The sequence below is a fragment of the Echiichthys vipera genome, assembly GCF_963691815.1.
Source record: "Echiichthys vipera genome assembly, chromosome: 8".
Taxonomy (NCBI): Eukaryota; Metazoa; Chordata; class Actinopteri; order Perciformes; family Trachinidae; genus Echiichthys; species Echiichthys vipera.
Genome location: NC_139833.1, coordinates 15,205,680 through 15,226,971, shown reverse-complemented (window position 1 = coordinate 15,226,971; position 21,292 = coordinate 15,205,680). Strand labels below are relative to the sequence as shown.

General features: G+C 40.4%; 2 protein-coding genes across 3 annotated transcripts in view; one reads left to right on the top strand and one right to left on the bottom strand.

Moving 5' to 3' along the window:
* Positions 1–1,876: 1,876 nt before the first annotated feature.
* The window catches only part of tbrg4 (transforming growth factor beta regulator 4), a 33,327-nt gene continuing 13,911 nt past the window's right edge, over positions 1,877–21,292 (bottom strand). Inside the window, exons 2-12 of one of the 2 annotated variants that reach the window (XM_083918182.1) lie at positions 8,281–8,325; positions 7,257–7,777; positions 6,832–7,152; positions 6,263–6,437; positions 5,370–5,527; positions 5,174–5,284; positions 4,934–5,078; positions 3,341–3,580; positions 3,102–3,213; positions 2,860–2,974; positions 1,877–2,312 (exon numbers count right to left, since the gene is read on the bottom strand). In XM_083918182.1, coding sequence (XP_083774308.1) covers positions 2,211–2,312; positions 2,860–2,974; positions 3,102–3,213; positions 3,341–3,580; positions 4,934–5,078; positions 5,174–5,284; positions 5,370–5,527; positions 6,263–6,437; positions 6,832–7,152; positions 7,257–7,679 — 1,902 coding nt within the window. In that variant the 5' untranslated portion in view covers positions 7,680–7,777; positions 8,281–8,325 and the 3' untranslated portion in view covers positions 1,877–2,210. Of the gene's footprint in view, positions 2,313–2,859; positions 2,975–3,101; positions 3,214–3,340; positions 3,581–4,933; positions 5,079–5,173; positions 5,285–5,369; positions 5,528–6,262; positions 6,438–6,831; positions 7,153–7,256; positions 7,778–7,919; positions 7,995–8,280; positions 8,326–21,292 lie in introns of those variants that run through there. The other variant, XM_083918183.1, reaches the window with a different exon arrangement.
* On the top strand, positions 13,030–21,238 carry LOC310950391 (potassium-transporting ATPase alpha chain 1; the record flags this gene model as incomplete). The annotated part of the gene is made up of 23 exons (XM_083918179.1): positions 13,030–13,122; positions 13,299–13,358; positions 13,587–13,790; positions 13,952–14,065; positions 14,266–14,400; positions 14,735–14,852; positions 14,970–15,238; positions 15,432–15,510; positions 16,057–16,176; positions 16,356–16,465; positions 16,660–16,794; positions 16,957–17,149; positions 17,451–17,626; positions 17,869–18,005; positions 18,199–18,349; positions 18,662–18,830; positions 19,131–19,285; positions 19,537–19,660; positions 19,919–20,064; positions 20,203–20,336; positions 20,687–20,788; positions 20,999–21,090; positions 21,210–21,238. 23 exons carry the CDS (start codon positions 13,030–13,032, stop codon positions 21,236–21,238), a joined length of 3,045 nt encoding a protein of 1,014 aa, XP_083774305.1.

Below are 21,292 nucleotides of genomic sequence, written 5' to 3'. Positions count from 1 at the left end.
GCGGGGGGGACCGGAATGCTCAGCGACCCAGCACTCAGATCTTCCCCTGCAGCACGTGTCTGTCTATGTGTGTGTTTGTGTGTGAGACAGAATGAGGCAGGCAAAAAGAGAAAGAGTGAGAGATGAGGGTATACACTGGTCTCTCTCTGTGGTGCGGCACAGTGATGCTGTTATTGTGGGCGTGTTCTAGAGCCTCATCATCCAGTTCATCTGAATATGTGTGTGTGCGCGTGTGGATCGGGAGCTGCAGTATCCTCTTTTAATGCCTAATTCCTGCTTCCCTTCCTCCATCCCTTCCTTTCTCCCTCATCTCGGCCCCTCCTCTCTCAGCCAAGCTATGACTGGATCTTGGGGGATGATGTCAGCAGATTTCTACTTTTCTCTCAGTGCTGCCCTCAACCTTGAAGGAAAGGACCAGTACTGCAAAAACAAGAGGAAAATGAAGAAATAAAGCAAAGGAAATTCGTGAAAACAAAACCGACAGGGTGAAATAGAAACAGAAAACACAAGAAGACAATTAAAAGGGCTGGAACGAAACCTGAAAGTATACTGCTAATTACACCATCTGCCTTCTGCTCTGATTTCATCCCCAATGAATCAACAAGGAGACACCCCCCCAAGGGCAAGCTATAGCATCTGTTTCTACTCTCTGTTTTGGCCACCTCTCCAGCACTCTTGCTTGTTCTCTTGTTTTCCTTTACTTTAATCGATAGAAAGTTAGGGAAATATAGATAGAAAGAGAGAGGGGGCGGCAGCACTGAGCCAAATGATCGGCAATGGTAGTTTCCATGGCAACCCAAAACTCCCCAAGATAGATTGCCAACTCAGCAGAAGTGCTGCGTTACAGGATAATGTCTCATAGCCTCCATACAACCCAGTTGACCTCAACAAATAAAGCTGCTGATAAACTCACAGCTTTTTTAAGAAAAAAAGGGGGGGGGGGGGTTTGAGAGTTCTCAGTTTACATTATCCTCACAATTATAGGTGTCCTGCACAACAGCACCTCTCAGGTATCAGTCAGAGACAGAGCAGGGACAATATGTTTAACCAATATCATCTGTTTCATATTGAACCAGTATGTATTTGATGTATTGAGTAGCAATAAAGCTTGATTGCTTTAGACTGGCTGCAGTTGCACAATGCTAACATCACTCATGAGATGGAGTTTAGTACTGGAAACGCTAGCTGGGCTCTTTGTCGGCCATCCATAAATCGATCCATTAATCCCTAAATATCGGGAAGAATGCAATAACACCACGGCCCCAGATCACAAGTAACAATTTATTTCAGTGTTTGTTGTTTTCTGTTACCTCATTTGACGCCCAGGCTTTGTGTAATTTTTCTACTCAGTCTCAGCTGAAATCTTTCTCTCCTCTGGCTTGCATTAGTTGGTCTTCTCTCTGCCATTTAGCAGCCTCTGATGTCAGAGTGCTGCTGTTGCCAGTGATGTTGTCTAAGCAGTTTCAGGGGTCGACAAAGTGTTCATCTGTCAATCTTAACATTGCTGTCACTTCATCAACCATGCTGTGTGCTGATCCAATGAATGTTTGCTAATAATACTGATGCACTCACACATACACACACACCAGTATGTTAGGTGTGTCACTAGCTGTTACATGTGGAATTAAGCATATCTATCCGAATACCACACCAAATACAATCGACTGCAACAGGCCCTTTGACTGTACACGCCCTAGGAAAATGCGCACATCACACACATGCCACAACATCATGAATCTGAGTGGCATGTAGTCAATCTGAGAATGAAAAGATAAAACAAGTACATTGAAATACAACACTTTATTCCATCACAAGATGACACACATTCAGAGATAATTAAATTATTCCATTCTATTGCTGATATGAAGCCCTACGTTCAGTCTAAAATTGTACAAATGGCCTTCTGAGTTTACATGGCGCAGTTGCAAATTCTTATATCATTCTTACAGAAGAACCCGCTGTTGTGTTTATTTGTGTCTCTCTGTGGCTCCAAAACTCTTGCTTGTCATCACCATGGAAACAGGGAAAGCCCCACACGTTGCCAAGGGAACCAGTGTGAAAGTATGATTTATTTTTCCTAGTATAGTTTTCTGCAATCCTGCTCTGTTCCGAGTGTGAACGTGGGCGTGCATATGTATTCCCCGTGGTCCCATTTGGTTGGGAAAGCTCTGATCTAGCTGAGTCTGCAGATTTGCTAAAGACTGATCAGTTCATCTGGCCATTTCCTCAGCCACAGCCTTCCCCATTTTATCCTTCAGGTATGCCAATTTCTGCCAGTCTGTCTTCAGCTCCAGCCACTCATAATATGGTACCTGAAAGGACAAAAACGATGGATTTGAAAAGATTTATTTAACAGAGTGCAACAAGTGCCTTTAACTAACTATTATCAGTGAGTGCAAACAAAGACAATGTTGGTTTTCAGTCTCAGGTAGACACATCCTGTAGCAAGGGAAATCTGAGAGGCATGTGATGCTACTATTGGCTAAGGAGACGTTCTTAGATGAGAGAAAACACTTGGATTGGCCTAGATGAGACAGAACTGCGGCAGAAGCTCTATTTATACCACTGACTGCAGCGGAACCCACCTGACTCTCAGCTCTACCAAAGTATTGGGACCACTGTTTCCATGTGCTGCTTCTCTGCTACTGTTCACTGGAATGTTATTCACTATCACAGCTAATACAACAAACCAACATTATTTAATGTGTAATGAAAAAAGATCTATCTGCAAGGACAGAGACAATAACTTGATCACTGTTGAGAAAAAAAATAAGCTTTTTTTTACTTTAAAGTATCTAAACCACAGGTCACAAAAACTGCCCCAAAGATGGGTTATCCCATTCTCCTGCCACTCCTTACCTCGACTGTGATGAAACCAGCCAACTGGAGATGTCGCTTCATCATGGCAAACCGTCCTAGGAGGTCTTTACTCTTTGAGCCGAAGTTTGGAAATTCCCAAGCCAAAAAGGCAAGCCTAAAAACAGTTGAAGATGAGTGAAACTCCAAGGCGAAAATAACTTCAGACAGCTAGAGCAAAACAAAAACAATCAAAGGGAGTTTTTTTACAACCCAAGACTACAGGATTCTCCATTAGGACTCACCGCTGTGCCCCTACAGGTAAAGCCTGGTCTCCTCCTCTGTTCGGAAGATGAGGGGCTTTCAGCATTGTCATATCAATAGGTTTGTTGTCACAATCCACAACCAGCTCCCCATCTGATTGGAGAAGGGCATGTCAGTTGGAAAAAAGCTTTCTGACTGAATGACACAACAGAACACTCACCTCCACAGAGATATTTTTTTCATTGTTAATATTTATAGTATATAAATGGGCTACTCTTACCAATCTTCCATCCATAAACAGTGTCAACCCCAGTGCGAAGGGTCTCTGTCCTCCCACCCACCAAACTCTGTAAAGCCTCCCTTAGACTGCCCTGCATGGTGGAGAGGGGGGAGCTGCTGACGGGGACAGACAGGCCACTCAGGAAGGATGTATCTGAGGAACCCGAATGCTCTAAGTGGAGAGTAGCAGCAATGTGAAGGAGCTTCAGCTGGTAATTCTCCACTCTAGCTGGACTGCCCTCTGCAGACAGAAAAGACAACAGAAAGAGAATATGCTCTGACATCAGTGCTTTTCAGAGCCACTTCAAGAATCTTTTAGTAAATCAGTGCTGTGCTTCATATCTGTGAGACGATGGCATTCATGTGCCCGTCTAACAAGAAATCTGTTGGTGCTGCTGCACTGCCATCTACTGAGCCAGAATTGGATTTTGGCAGCTCCCAGAAGACAACACAGCATTTCAGAATGTTTAAAAAAATGTGTGAACTATGTAAACGAGTCATTCATGAATAAAATATCTTCCCTTATGATGACATCGAGACAAAAGGATTGGTTAATTTGACTGTGGGCCTTATGGCTGGGTGAGAAAAGTGGGATGATAATTTAGAAAGTACCAACATGTAAAATGTATTATTACAACTAATAATTTGTTATTACAACTAATTCAAATCCTAACATTTATTTTTTAAATGATGCCAGGGTATGTACAGGATATATAACATCTTCTAAACCATAAAAGAACATGTTCACCATGGATTTATGTATGAATTATTTTTCTAATTACCTCTTTAAATTGCTGGCTTTTTCTGATCAACAATGTTGAGCCTAAACATTCAGTTTTCAATAATCAAAATATCAATATCAAATAGAGAAAGCCGCAAATGGTTTCATTTGAGAAGCTGGAATGAGTAAATGTTTGCCATTTTAGTCTGACAAATGACAATAACTGACTGTTCTTTAAATAACTAATACATTAACACTTTTTTTCCAGAACCATAATACATTCTTTATTGTGCTTGATGAATTATTGTTCAACGTTTACAGTTGGTAATTGCATCTTTTTTTTTTGGATTAGATATTAAGAACAATTCAAAAAAATTATTTTGTCATTTTAGACGGTGTGCGGGTCTTTAAATAGAAACGTAGGGTCTTACTGTAGGCTGTACAGGGCTTATGCCTTTTTTATATTGTTTTGTTTAGTTTTTTTGTTAATTGATTTTATATTGTTCTGCTTAGCCAATGAAAGGAACAGACAAAGTTACTGTTTGTAAGAAATTAAACAGTATGGTTTTACATGTCTGTCAAAAATACCAATTAAAAAAAAACTTTGTTATCACCTGACTACCTGTGCTGATGTTGTGCTGTGTTGTTTGTCTCAAGACAAGTTAGGGGGTGCCCTTGAAAGGGGGGCATTCCTACCAGCTGCCTGAACCACTTTCAGCAGGTGCTTTGAACTGCTGACAGTACTTATAATGCAATATATTTGAGCTTACCTGTATTAAGAGTGTGTTAAAAGTGTGTATCTGCATATTTTTAACTTCAGTATTACTTCAAATGTGCAGAAGAAGAATGAACACCCACAGCTATGTGTCTTACCTGACAGTTTGGTAATGTGTTTTTGTTGAGTGAGGGGGGTGAAGTAGTGTGGCTTGGCCTGCTGCAGCACACACAGAGCCCAAACCACATCTGTCTGCAAGAAGGGCTCCAGGCCAGAGAGAGAGCCTTCCAGCACAGAGTGAACCTTTAACCAAAACGACACACATCAAGAATACATTTAAGAGAGGAAGTAGAAACAACCGTGTGCAGTCAACAGACAGATTTTAATACGATTAGTACCTTGCTATAAAACTCTTCTGCTTTGGTAGGCTGGAAGTTCAGTCTGGCAAAAGTCATGAGCAGATTACAGAGCTGGAGGGTGCTGTACTTCTCACTGTTTGCTCTGTAGTGCTGGGGGAAAATGTACAGAGAGTTTGAGATTAAAGCACTTTTCAAAATTAAATGAATTACATTTAGAATGAAGTGTTTGACTAACCTCAGCAAAGGCCGCAAAGAGAGGGATGTGGAGCCATTTGAGAAAGCCCAGTGACTTAGCACAACGTGTGACATCAACAGAACTGAGCTCAGGGACTCTGGGTAACAACTCTGAGGCCATTCGCTGAAATACCTGAGTATGGTGGAAATTCAACTTCCCTATAGAACGACAAAGATAAAGATGTTACTGTTATTGGAATTATACAATGGGTTACTGAGCAGGCAGTGCTTTAATCTCTTCTGACTTGCACTAGACATTAAGCTATTTAAGCTGTTCACTGCTTGCCACTACCCCTGCATAGATAGTGGAATATTCAAGGTAAGCAAATGCTTTAAGAATTGAGAGACCAGTTGTCCTGACATCAAGTCCTTTGTCCGTGGTTTTGGAAGCGAGTTGAGAAAAAGCTACAGTATGCTAAGTTTCATGCTTAAAAGGCTTACATTTCCCTGTCTCCTTTGAATTGAAAAAAGTACCACCTGAAGCTATTCCTTACAACATCTATGTATCAGATCAAGGAGGCAAGACAAAAACAAAAGAAAAAATAACAGATGGTGGCAATCAAGACTTGTATGACATCTCGGATGAAAATGAGTTATACAGAGCAAATAAAAGCTCTTAATGAGCTAATTTCACTGTCAAAGAGGTACATGTGTAATCTAAACCAGTTAAACATACAAAAACAAAAGCCCATATTGTTTATTAAGTATATTATCACCCAAATCTTAATACGGTTGTAAAATTAAAGATTGAATTCATCAGTTTTTGTTTTGGCTCTCTGAACAAGTTGGCCTAACTTACACTCGTGTATGCCTTTTCTGGCTCTCACACCTCCATATGTTCATTTGGTTTTTGCCATGCCTTCAGTGTTACTGGATAACCATCAGTGTTTTTACCATATGCAAAAGCCATGTCCAGTATCAGTGGAGTAGTGAGATCTGACGATGGCTTCTGGAGAAGGTGGTAGGACAAAGCTCTGAGCAGCGGGACGGATCTGCGGCTCTGAGTTGCCAAAGATACACAGATTTTGCGGATGTCTTCTGCGGAAGAGCTCTCTGCGAGCTCCAAAGCCTGCAATATAGACAGGAAAGTATTTTACTAAGGTCACGGGCTAATTGTCACACCATCGCCCACAGATGATCCCATGGGTTTGGGGTAGATTCAGGATGTGTTGTTCATAAGTGTACAATTTGCATGCTTTGTCATCTTTAGATATTGGTTAAATTAGATGGTGTTTAACCATATGCTTACATTATTTACTATTACAACACATATATAATTTTCTCTTTAAATACAATGATCTCATGACGTATCCTGGGGAAAATAGTGTCAAGATTTTAGATACCAATTAATGTTCCGGGATTCTGATCTTGTACTGTGAACGCAGTGATGTTTAGGTATGGTTGACATGTTTAACTAAGCAATCCATTCTGTGTTAAATGGAGGTGGATGTTTTTAACTTTACCTTGTCTTCAAGTTTGTCTATCAAACTAGGTGACATGCGTTGCCCGTTGGATATCAGTGCACTGACAGTTTTAGTATCAGAGATTTCAGTCCAGCGCAGTTCCAGCTGTTTTAATGCAGCATTCACTATTGCCACATCCTGCTGTCCTTTCCTGCCTGCTCCCCAATGTACCAGGAAGCCCAATTGCTTGCATGCTAGCCTGCGGACTCGCCACAGGACCTCAGTCTGGACAGAATTGAGCTTTGTATCAGTAGAGGGCACACCCATAATCCAGAAAGCTTGCAAGACAGCCACTAGATTGCCATTCCACACTGCAGACACCTGGAAGAAAATCACACACAGAAATTAATGACTGATTAATCTTAATCGGCAAACGCAAGGGATTGGATAAGATCTAAGTCCACGTCTGTATCTGGCTTCCTTACCTGCTGAGATAGGGTAGCTATCATATCCTGTAGCCTTGGATTCATCATCAGCTCCGGTTTTTGTTCCTTAAACTTGCCCATCGTCTTCAACACCAACTGAGTCCACTTTACCAGAGCATGAGCAGCTTCATTACCATTCCGTCCATGCTCTGCCCAGGCCAGCAGGACATCGTCTGGCACTGCTGCCTTTTCAACCAGTTCGTCTAGCTGGGTACGTGAAGGTATGTTTAGCAAGTGGTTCTCTTTGGTAACTGTCCTTCCCTCGCACAATAACCTTTCTGTGACCAGTGGCCAGCCATGAGCCCTCTGCACCTCTGCAGGCCCAGCCACAGGCAGAGGCAGGAGAGCAAGAGCAGCAACTGGATTCTGGGAAGAGCCCCTGCACAGCAGACGGGCATATCTGCCCAAGAGGCGACTGGCCATTGGGTCTGAGAGACAAGACAGTGGAACCAGGTAGGAGAGGAGCGTAAAGGTTTCTCACAATTCAGCAGCTGGCGTCACCATACCGTCCCGCACGAAGCCTAAAAGGGCAGTGGAGAATTCAGCAACACATGTGGTTAAAATGAAAGGTTACAGGTTAAAAAAAAAAAACATCAACAAGCTGTTCCTACATTTGCACAGTGTATTTAAACAACAACTACATACGGTCAAATAGCATCCTACCTGTATAGCTCTTCTGTAGTGTAATGTTACCATAGAGAGGAGTTGTGTAACCCATAACGCAGGCACTTTTGTGAGTTACACAATGACAATATTTAGCTAGATTGTCTGTACGTCTGTTGTTCTATCTTTGACCGAAACGGCATCCCGCGCATTGTAAAACTCGATGTAAACGTTAGCTGAACAGGCAGCCAGAGAGTCATGTAACGTTAAATCCTGACCTTGTCGCGTAAAGGAAGAGTCGCTCTGAAACCGGTAGAGCTTCACTCCGTCTCCTCTCATAGAGACTGAGCTTTATTGTTTAAAGACACACTGCGGACAGAAGTCACAGTACCAGCGACTATCATATTAATACACGACTTACCTGTGATTAACGACAACTTTGGGTGAAAGAACTGCTCACATGAGGCTAGCTGTCAGAGGTAGTCGCAAGAAAATGACGTCACGGGACGGTAGCACGTGACCTGCGGAAGCAGCAGTAACATCTTTTTTTTTTTTTTTTTCAAATGTGCATTCACTTGTCAAATACATTCAAATTGTCAACATTTTGCGAGAACAACAGGATTCACAAAAAAAAAAAAGTACAGGACATATACAATAAAACAAAATCATAAAATGAGATATAGATAGAGTTATATAAATATAGATTTAGATCAGATTTTTTAAAGAATTAGGCAATTTCATTTGCTATTTCAGTTAGTGAATATAAGATGTGGCTAAGATAACGAGCAAATGAATGAAATACTGTTTGTTCTTTGTTAAATGTGGACGTTTGTATATTAGTAGCAGCAGTAACATGAGCTGTAAGGGCTAGAAATGTTCGACACATTCCAAAGAATTTGGACAATAAAGTCACAGCTAAAATGTTATTCCCTTCTTAAAGACAGTATCCCAAACCAAGTATACCAAACAAGATATTATACACTGCACTCATTTCCACACTCAATCCTAGCTAGCTAAAATAAATGCAATGCAGTTTATAATATTTCTTAATGGATATAAATTGAGTTGACAAAATATTAGAAGACTTCTTGATTGGTTCTCACAGAGCTGGCCTCTCATTGGCTCAGCTTTTTCAGCTTTTTTAATATTCTTTTCAAATACTTAGCTCTTTCATATTTTTGCACATATTTAGCATTTTTAATATTCTTTTCAAATATTCAGCTTTTTCATACTTTTGCACATATTCAGTTTTTTTAATATTCTTTTCAAATATTCAGCTTTTTCATACTTTTGCACATATTTAGCGTTTTTAATATTCTTTTCAAATATTCAGCTCTTTCATACTTTTGCACATATTGAGCTTTTTTAATATTCTCTACCAATATTCAGCTTTTTATATTTTTGTGCATATTCCGCTTTTTTACTATCCTTTTCAAATATTCAGCTTTTTTATATTTTTGCAAACATTAAGTTTTAACATTTCAGCATTAAAGCATTTCCACGCATTTTCTGCAGGAAATGCATTTTCTAGTATACCTTTATCAGTACTTTGTGTATTTGTTGTCAATTGCTGGAGAGTTGGTCGTGTCTCCAGCCTTTTGGTTTATCAAAGGTCTCCCGGGCAGCCTTTGCCTTTAGTTTTGTGTTCCCTGGGTCTCCTGGACAATTTCGGTTTTGTGTCAGCTGTTTGGCAGCGGTGGCTTAGTTTGGCGTCTTAATGCTTTATTTCATTTAAAAGACTGTAGTGGCTCTATACAGTTTGGTGTTTTTTCTCCCCTTTCTTATCTATCGCTATTGCAATTTTGTGGTCATCCCTCTGGGATAACTTTGAGACACCCCTGGGTCCGCACTTGTGTCTCTCCCTCCACCTCATTTTATTGAGCATGTTGGGGGACTCAGAGATCGGACAAAAGAGCGGTCATAATCGGAAGAGCAGATTTTTTTAATTTGATTTGATTTATTAAATTTTATCAAAAATGTCTTACACACATGAAGAGTCATAAAATACAATTGAGGATAAAAAACACAATAAAGTCCAGAACTTATTCTTATTCTCGGGACAAGACAAGACACTCACAGTGTATGATAATCAATAAAAACATTTATCTTAAATAAAAAATATAAATAAAAATGGAAACCATAACTGGCCCCATGCTCTATTCAGCTACCTTCTCTAGTGACCAGGCCTTGATTCTCTTTTTAAAAGAGTTCAGCCTGAAAATGACTTTAATTTTCTCATCTAACACCCTATATAGGCAAAGGTTCCTTTTCCTGACAATGTCTCAAATTTAAAGGAGACTTAGCTTTTCTTTTTCTTTTTTATGAAATTTGAATCGACCGATCTTTTAACCTAATGGTAAAGCAGCGTACAGCTTCAGAGGGCAGGGAGTGTGTGTTGGTCCCTCTGTCTGTGCCTGTCTCTCACTCTTTTGTTTCCTCATCATCCCCTCTATTCTCTCCCTTCTCACTTGTCCCCTTTGCCTGTAATGTGCAATCAGAGCTGATAAAATCAGGCTGATAACATTGCCTTGATTACACAGCCACTGTCACTCTTAAGTCTACTAACAATATTGACTCTCTCAAACACAGCTTATCTTACGTGGTTCTTATTTATGTTGCATGCAACCTGTTCTGGGCAGGAACAGTTTAGGGACAGGGTGACCTCCATTTTTACTTACTTCTCTTCAACACGGGATAGTCCGATAGTAGAGGTTTCAAAATAATGCATTTATTTTAATCAGACCCATGTAGTGGAGTAATTTGCCTTACCGTTAATCAGTTAGTCTGCTGTATGTGTACATTTTTGTGGCTATTTCTTAGAGGCAATATTGCTGGTTAATTATATTTAATGATATTCACTAGATCCCGTATCTACAATAGTGTGCATATTTTAACCTCTAGACATGTAATGGTCCTTTGTCAGGCGTTATTTACATTTCGAGAGTATAGTAGAGAGGCCTGCTTACGCATATCTGATATAATGACCCTCAACACCCTAGCACAGGGTAGTGCTTGAATGTCACTGACCTATTGTATTATACACTATTGTATTATTTTAAAAATGAGGTGCACACACATGCAGAGAAGAGTGTATTTATCAGATGTGGTGGACATCATCAAAGTAAAAAAAAACACACAGCCAGTCACTGTCCTAACATGGATATGCTGACACCATTAACTTGCCTCTGTTGTTAAACTGCCGAGGAGCTTGGATTGGCACTAGGTGTGACTGCTGATTAATTCCAGTCACAGTGCCTGTTTGGCCTGATGGCACAGCTGTCAAGCTGTGGATTGTACATGCAGGTTTAAGTTCTTCTCTTGTCAGTCTGGATCGCGTCACTGTGGCTAAGACACACCGTCCTATGGGAGAATACCTCTTCGATAAACACACTCTTTAAAGGTCACACCAGTACAGTGAAATAAGCTCTGTGTTTTAAAAAGTCACATGGAGTCAAACTGCATTCTTCTCTGTTAAGAAAACTCCTCTTGTCTACCATCGGCTCATAATTATATGGCAGCCAAAAAGGTGGCTAATGTTTTCTGGACTTGTAAATCCAGTGAATCTCAGTTAATGTTTACTATATCAATGCATTCGTCCCATTTCAATCTCCAGAATGACTTGATGGCCAATAGTAGACTGTAGTTGTGTGGTGTAGCATTAAGCATTTAGGCCGACTTGTAGGAATGACATTGGTCTGGTTTAACCTTCACTGTAAACTTCAATTTTTCTCTGCTCTTTACTCCAATCAGTTTATCAGGAAAAGAAAGGGGAGATAAGAGATACCAGCATAAATTATGATATGAGTGTGTATGTGTGTGTGTGTGTGTGTGTGTGTGTGTGTGTGTGTGTGTGTGCGTGCGTGTGTGTGTGACCTGACTAGGGGTGACATTGTTGCTACCTGAGGCACGTTTTACGCAGGTAGACGTATTAAAGTGCGTGTTTTAAACATATATTTGTGTGTGTGTGTGTGTGTGTGTGTGTGTGTGTGTGTGTGTGTGTGTGTGTGTGTGTGTGTGTGTGTGTGTGTGTGTGTGTGTGTGTGTGTGTGTGTGTGTCTGCTGCTGTGTCTAAGTGTGTCCAAAGGTGTTAGTGCGCATATGCACAGAAAAAGGGAGTTGTCACATATAAAAGGCTTTTCCAAAAAATCTTTCCTGTTTCTGACCATTGTGTGTTTGTGAGAGAGATACAGAGAGAGAGAGAGAAGGTAACAAGGTGTGTGTTTGGGACTGGACTAACTGACAGCCAAAATTCCGGGGGCCAAGAAGAAGGATCGAGTGGTCTGGACCTCCATTGATTTAGGAGAGCAGTCCCCTAACACAGTTGCAACCATGAGTAAAAAGGTAGGCGACCCTTCAGATAAGTTGATAACGTTGTCTTGTTTAGCATTGGTTGGACTTTTTTTTAACAACCCTAGGCTTATGAGCCTGTGAATGTTCTCATTATGATTTTATTTATATTAAATACATTTTATGTACTATTGTATTTCTACTTATTATCTTCAAGTTGAAATAGTACAAATTAGGGATGCAGCTATATTTTCATTGTCAACTAACTAGTCGGTCATTTTCACAATTAATCAATTAGTTGTTTGCTATAACATGTCGGAAAATGGTGAAAAATGTTTCACTGTTTCCCAAAGCCCAAGAGGACATCGTGAAATGTCTTTTTTTTCCCATATTCCAAACATATTCAGGTCACAGTCAAAGAGTAAAGAAAATTTTCACATTGGAGCAGCTGGAATTTCTCTTTAAAAAATGTGTCAAAACAGTTGACAATAACAGATCGATTCCCTAATTCCACTTTGTAATAATGTCAATACATGTAAATCATGTCAAACTAAATAATGGGGTCATATGCATTTAAGTTTTTTTTATATTTTAGAATGCATTGTATTGGACTGGCAAGGACATCATGTTTTTTTAAACTACAAACCAAATTAATGCAAATGAGCATGCACATATTTTATTTTATTTATTTATTTATTTTAGTTCTTAGTGGTCACATATTTATATATAATGCACAACAGTCCCTTTTGAAGAGTATAGAGGAGATACAGAAACATGCTGCATTTGGTGTCCATATCATCAAGAATGTCAAGCCACTGGATGGATATCCTGCATACATTTCTGCATATGAATGTTCACTATCTGCATTTAGGACACATACGACATGTTCGAGATGGATGGAGATATGGACAAGAAGAAGAAGAAAAAGATGAAGAAGAAGGAGAAACTGGAGGGCATGAAGAAAGAAATGGATATAGTAAGTAAAGACAGAAGTCTCCGGGCTGCACAGGAGTGAGAATATGTAGTAACAGACTTTCTGGACCTTTACAACCACTGAGTTACAAGCAAGCAGCTATGTATTATTCACCTTGAATCACCCTTTAAAAGTTCTGATTATTTCAAATGAATGTTGCGATCTGTCTCTTCCTGCAGGATGACCACGAGATAACAATTGAAGAACTAGAAACGAGGTACAACACTAACGTTACCAAAGTAAGACATTTCTTTCGTAAAGCCTTTATTTAATGACTGTGTTTTGATTGCATCTTATATATTTTTTTTTTTACTTTTTTTACACCCTATCCAACACCATCGCCTTTTTCCCCTTTGCGGGTCCTTTAGGTTCAGAGACAATGATATTTCCAAGCTCCATTTCTGTTGTAGTTTATTTTTCCACTCGTACTCATTTATTAAATCGTTTTTTCTTTTCTCCATCCACAGGGTTTGACCACCACTTTTGCCAATCAAGTCTTAGAGAGAGATGGCCCTAATGAACTGAAGCCTCCCAAAGGAACTCCAGAGTATGTGAAGTTTGCCAGGCAGCTGGCTGGAGGGCTGCAGTGTTTGATGTGGGTCGCAGCTTGCATCTGCTTCATCGCCTTTGGAATTGAACTTGCAAGAGGGAACGTCACCTGCTTTGACAATGTAAGTTATAATACCATTTAGAGTTTTTCTCCTTTAGTGCAATGTGTTTAAAAATCCCAAAAATAATGCCTCCATGGCTTAGGTGATGCTTTGAGCAGGAAGGATCAGAGAGGGACAGAGACAAAGGTACCTGTTCTTATGGCTATTCTTTCTCACTCCAGCTGTACTTGGCTATCACCCTCATTGCTGTCGTTGTGGTAACCGGTTGCTTCGGTTACTACCAAGAATTCAAGAGTACCAACATCATTGCCAGCTTCAAGAATCTGGTGCCACAGGTATAAGTCACACATAACCAATGACAAAATTGCAACTCAATGGCTGCACATTGTAAGGATATAATATAAATTCTGTTGTCACATCTCTTTCCTTTTTCCTTTTCTGTCACTCTCTCCTTTCCTTTCTCAATCTGTCTCAATCTTCGTGTGTTCATCTCCTTTGATCTTTGCAAATTTAACTCCCAATCTCCCCAAAATAGCAAGCCATTGTGATCCGTGATGGCCAGAAAAACCAGATCAATGCGTACCAGTTGGTGGTGGGGGATTTGGTGGAGATCAAAGGAGGAGACAGAGTGCCTGCTGACATTCGCATCATCACCGGTCAGGCCTGCAAGGTAGATCATACACTTATACTGTATATCCATACATACATATGGACTAATGAAGCATGTCATGATGCAAGCATTTCAACCTTTAAATTATAGCATCCTCAGTGGGTTAGACAGTGCAATGTACTACATATTATTTAACAGCTTAAGAGGCCAGTTGGTGTAACGTTTTTGAATACCCGGGAGACGGTGGAAGACTAGGTCATTCCTATGCATTGTGCCATAGTTGTTGGGCAGGTGTGGCCCAATCCATTATCAGGCGTCTTCTCTTACTAACCCATGTTATCATGTGGACATGTAATAAACCCTTTGTGGATACACAATACCCTTTTTGTGCCAGGTGGACAACTCGTCCTTGACAGGCGAGTCTGAACCCCAATCCAGGACTCCAGAATATACTCATGAAAATCCACTGGAGACCAGAAACATTGCTTTCTTCTCTACAACCTGTCTGGAAGGTACAGTACATTAAACAGTACATACACACATATGCTTAGCCTGGACTAGATTTAATCTCTTTAGTTAAGTATTTGTTTGTTAGTGAACATGAGAACATTCTCTTCTCTCCTCTCAAGGCGTAGCTACTGGTATAATCATCAACACAGGTGATCGTACCATCATCGGTCGGATTGCCAGCTTGGCCAGCGGCGTCGGAAACGAGAAGACACCCATCGCCATAGAAATTGAACATTTTGTTGACATCATTGCCGGTCTCGCAATTTTTTTTGGGTTTACCTTCTTTGTGGTCGCCATGTTCATTGGATATGCCTTCCTGGAGGCCATGATCTTCTTCATGGCCATCGTGGTGGCTTATGTGCCAGAGGGGCTACTTGCTACAGTTACAGTGAGTCACTAAAACAATGTAAATTTCTATAGTACTATTGTTGTATGGTGTCTAGTTTCCATTATGTCTTTTCAGATAAGTTTTGGACTGCATGAATGCTTAAATTGGAGGATGGTGCCTATGCAAAGTGAATGTTCATGCTTTAGTTCATCATGCTGTAAGGTCTGCTCTCAGTTTGTGTCTTTGTTAACAGGTATGTCTGTCTCTGACTGCTAAACGACTTGCCAGGAAGAACTGCGTTGTTAAGAACCTGGAAGCTGTGGAGACATTAGGTCAGTTTGCCTGAACCCCAGACAGATTCTGGTCCTTGCCGTTTTGTTGAGTTCAGGGACATAACAATATAAATATCTGACCTGAGAGACTTGGTGACTATTAAAGGTCCCTTATTGTGCTCATTTTAAGGTACATACTTGTATTTTGTGTTTCTACTAGAACTCATTATTATATTCTCATGTTGTCTGTTTGAATATCTGGATTCAACCTCTTTGCGCCTCTCACATCCGCGCTCTTGACATCTCTGCACATTCATTGCAGCAGGGGAATGACTGTAACGGCACTGTAGCAGCACTTTCTATCTATATACAGTATAGTATAGTTGTGACATCTAGTCCTGACTGCTCGTTTAAAGAAACAGTTTCTGAATACAGGCTGTGTGCATTTCTCTGAGGATTAAGTGTTTTGACATTTCTATACATCACCTACTTAATAATTTAAAAAGACGTGGAAATATTGCATTTTATAATATGGGACATTTCAGTTATTCCAGCATGCATGTATTGACACTGTATATGTGCCACCTTTGAACTGTGTGTGTTTAGGCTCCACTTCCGTGATCTGTTCTGATAAAACGGGTACCCTGACCCAGAACAGGATGACTGTCGCTCACCTTTGGTTCGACAACCACGTCCACGCTGCTGATACCACTGAAGATCAGTCAGGTAAACACATGAAGAAAATTGTTATTGTTCAAAGCATTTCCTTTTTAAATTAATCAATACTGTTGTTGTGATGGGCTATAATACGCTAAACTGTGTTACTACGTGTATTTAAATGGTGTATTAATATTACTTTACATCAAAGTAATCTTTTAGTAATCATATGATTGTGTGGTTTCCAGGCCAAAGTTTTGACCAGTCATCAGAAACATGGCGTTCACTGGCGAGAGTGGCTACCCTGTGTAACAGAGCTACATTTAGACCTGATCAGGAAGATGTACCTATTCCTAAGGTACAATTTTATCATTTTAAGAGATTTGCTGTTGACATCCATGCGAGATGATACAAAGTCACATCTTGCTCTTGCTTTAACTGTCTACATTTTCTGTTTGATTTAAAGGAGCTAGTTTTCCCCTTTTTGAGATTATTCTAGAAAATATATGTTCCTTTGTGTCTCTTTGTATCTGCTTTTACCATCTCACACAGAGGCTCGTGGTAGGAGATGCATCAGAGACGGCTCTGCTGAAGTTCACGGAGCTCACAGTTGGCAACATCATGGACTACCGTAATCGCTTCAAGAAAGCGGTTGAAGTGCCCTTCAACTCTACCAACAAGTTCCAGGTAAGAGTCGGGCTTTGTATCGTCCTTGATCAATCACTACATTGTAAAGATTAGACACTACTTTGATAATGTGATACTACAGTAGTATAATCTATGATTTACGGTGGATAAGAGCTCTGAATAATTGTATTCAGCTTCTATCCACCTCCCCTTTTTCTCAAGCTGTCTATCCATGAACTGGAGGATCCTCTGGACCTACGCTACCTGTTGGTGATGAAGGGAGCACCGGAACGTATCTTAGAGCGTTGCTCCACCATTTTGATAAAAGGCCAGGAGCTGCCTCTGGATGAGCAGTGGAGTGAAGCCTTTCAGACGGCTTATATGGACCTAGGAGGACTGGGAGAGAGAGTACTTGGTGAGGGAATACTACGTATGCCCCTGATGGGACTTGTTCATGTGGCCTGCTGTACTGAAAAACAGTTTTCCCTAAACTGTCATTTTCCTATTGCTTACAGTACGTAGATTGAACAACAAAGTTAAATCTGAAGTGGTGGCGAGCAAATGCTTTCATGTGGTGCCTTTGTCACTCAATACATAATCAGTGTTATTTAGTTCTGTAGCTAATAACAAATTCATTAGTACATAAATATAATTTGCGATACATAATAAGAAACTTTTATTTTGAACTATGTGCTGTTCCCTATCTCCCCTCCCAGGTTTCTGTCATCTGTACCTGAATGAGAAGGAGTTTCCTCGTGGCTGTCGCTTTGACCCTGATGAGATGAATTTCCCCACGTCAGGATTGTGCTTTGCTGGTCTCATCTCCATGATTGACCCCCCAAGGGCCACTGTACCTGATGCAGTGATGAAATGTCGTACTGCTGGAATCAGGGTGAGTTGACATTGCCTCATTTAGATGGAAAAATCTGTTTTGGCCTGGTTTGGATGTGTGTGTATGTGTATGTGTATGTGTATGTGTATGTGTATGTGTGTGTGTGTGTGTGTGTGTGTGTGTGTGTGTGTGTGTGTGTGTGTGTGTGTGTGTGTGTGTGTGTGTGTGTGTGTGTTTGCAATAGACTGTGTTTTCGCTTAGTGATTGTTTTCTTATATAAAAAATATATATATAAATTTCAGGTTGTGATGGTGACTGGGGACCATCCAATTACAGCAAGGGCAATAGCAGCTAACGTTGGTATTATCTCAGAAGGCAGTGAAACAGTGGAAGACATTGCAGAGAGGAAGCGCATACCTGTTGAACAAGTCAACAAGAGGTACTGCATTCTGCTGTCAAACTTTGAACAATGCTCATCTCTGTGACTGACTGTCTATCCATTGCGGTTTTATTAGTGTGTTTATTAGTGTGATGCAGGACTTTAGAGTCTTGCATCATTGTCTTATGAAGATTCACAAGAGATTCACTGGACTGAATGCATGCACGTGCCTCTATCTGTTTACTGTGTGCAGGGAAGCCCGTGCTTGCGTGATCAGTGGTGGTCAGCTGAAAGACATGAGCAGCGACGAGCTGGATGATGCACTGCGAAACCATCCCGAGATGGTGTTTGCGAGAACGTCCCCTCAGCAGAAACTGATTATAGTGGAGAGTTGTCAACGTCTGGTAAATACAGTCAAAACGTGCTCCTCACACAACTTTACTACCTGTGCCCTCTTTATTCCTGTGATGATTGAATACAAGTCCTTTCATAATTTAAATACAATATGTATCCAAGTGTCCCATACATATAATTTAAAGAATATAAAATATAGACACTATAAAGCTCAAATCTTATTTCAATATGGTTTCCTGGGAGGATCGTGAATAAGCGAGCTGCAGGGAAAGACATTAGTTTGCATGTATTCATATCAAGCGAATGAGATCATATTACATTTTCAGGAATGTGTCAGATGTTTTCATCTTCCATCTCCCCAGGGCTCTATCGTTGCTGTGACGGGTGATGGTGTGAATGACTCTCCAGCTCTTAAGAGGGCTGACATTGGCGTCGCCATGGGGATTGCTGGGTCGGATGCTGCCAAAAACGCTGCAGACATGATCCTGTTGGACGACAACTTTGCCTCTATTGTCACCGGAGTGGAGCAGGGTGAGATTAGAGGAGAAGAAATATTGTGTGTTCAGTCTCAGAAATGGCCCACTGGTTATCACTTGACCAAAAAACTGGATCCGAAGTAAAACAAAGATGAATAGTTAAAGTACTTCACAGAGACTGACAGTATCCAGCCCCTAAACCTCAAGAGTGCAATTTAAAAAAAAAAGATCATAATCGCCACATTGTGGTGGTTACTACATGCAGTTAAAGTACACACAATGTCAAATATACTGAACAATGAACTGTTTGTATATTGTGCAGTTTTATGGAGTTGAGGTGTTTGTGTGTGTGTAGGCCGTCTTATCTTTGACAACCTGAAGAAGTCTATTGCCTACACGCTAACCAAGAATATTCCTGAGCTGACTCCATATCTGATCTACATCACCGTCAGTGTGCCTCTTCCTCTGGGCTGCATCACTATTCTCTTCATCGAACTGGCCACTGACATCGTGAGTAATTATGTCATTGGTACGACATCGGCAAGAAAGCTAATTTCTTATTTATGGTCATTACACATTTATTTTCATCAAAGATTATGATTGTCTAATATTTGATTGCATTTGACTGTGACCTGTATACTTTTACTTTAAATCAGTAAAAGTATCCTTAATCTGGTGACCTCAATATTAAATTAGAATTATAATCTTCCTCCCTCCCATGATCTACATTGGTATATTGTTTGTTCCCGTCTCTCCTGCAGTACCCCTCCGTCTCTTTGGCTTATGAGAAAGCAGAGAGTGACATCATGCACCTGAAGCCCAGGAACCCTCGCTGTCATCGTCTGGTAAACGAATCCCTGGCTGTGTATTCATACTTCCAGATAGGTGAGACTGTGTGTGTGTGTGTGTGTTTGTATGTGTTGATGAACCGAACATGCATACTGTATTAAGCTCAGTTACATTAAACTGAGTTCTTGCTTCACACACAGACACAAAATAGACAAACATTACCTGAATGTCTCTCCAGTTGCTTGAATACATGTGTAGCCCACTTACAGGCCTCTAAATTGTGTCACACAGCCGTTGAGCTGGATTAATACATAGTTTTGATTCATTTTTTACTTCTTCTTTGTCTTATTTCAGGAGCCATCCAGTCTTTTGCAGGTTTTACAGATTATTTCACCGCTATGGCACAAGAGGGCTGGTTTCCACTCTTGTGTGTCGGCCTGCGTTCTCAGTGGGAGGATGTTCATCTTCAAGACTTACAGGACAGCTATGGACAAGAATGGGTAAGTATAGACTTGAGCCCCTACCTTTGGGTACATTTTTGTCTCCTGTGTTAATTCTTCAGAAAGTGGTTGGGTTTAGTGAATATTTGTATTTTTCAATCAGCATAGTAACCCCTTCCATATGTCCTCTGCTTACAGACGTTCAGTCAGAGGTTGTACCAGCAGTATACATGCTACACTGTTTTCTTCGTCAGCATAGAGATCTGTCAGATCTCTGATGTGCTGATCAGAAAAACTCGCCGTCTCTCTGTGTTCCAGCAGGGCTTCTTCAGGTCAGTAAAGACCCATCCCCAACATTAACACAACCAAAGCTTATGCTGCATTCAGTTATCATAAAAATGAAAATAACAGGAAAATCTGCCATTATTCCAAGTGTTCATGCATTGTTATGGTTACCCTGGTTACCCCTCGTTAGTCTTATAGTCACGTCATAAAAACTGCCTAAATAAATTCTTTGCAGTGTTACGCATTTGGAGGTTTGTGAACAAGTGGAACTAGATACAAACGAACTGAGTATAGCTTAGTTTTGCGATTTATGAATAGTTTAATAAAGTCAGTGTGGGAAATTACAGTTCTGTTAGAATTGGAAAAAACTTATTTTACTCTGTTTATTTGTGTGCAGGAACAAAGTCCTGGTCTCTGCCATAGTCTTCCAGCTCCTTCTGGGTAACCTGCTTTGTTACTGCCCTGGAATGCCCAACATCTTCAATTTCATGCCTATCAGGTAAAGGCACACAGAGGCGATTATCTGAAATCAAAATTCAGACTCGATTATGGATTATGTTCAAATTCTGAGAATACAAATTGCAATTGAATAAGGAGCCTGCAGGTTACGAATCATGTCTTCACTACATTCATATACAAATCATATACTGCCCATATTTGAGATATTTAAAAATAAAAACTAATGTTAAATGTTTCGTTTTCTCTTCAGAGTGCAGTGGTGGTTTGTTCCTGTTCCATATGGTATTTTAATATTTGTCTATGATGAGATCAGGAAGTTAGGAGTCAGGAGATATCCAGGAAGTAAGCCAGGGTTCTTTATCCTTCCTTCTAACCATTTAACATCCATGCATCATCATCATCAACATTAAAGTTTCTGCATCTATTCTAGTATTTGTTAATCTATGGCTTTATTCTCTCAGGTTGGTGGGATCAAGAATTATACTACTGAGGCATCTCTCCGTCCATCCGCATGCATGAAAGCATCACTCAAACAGAATGCTGC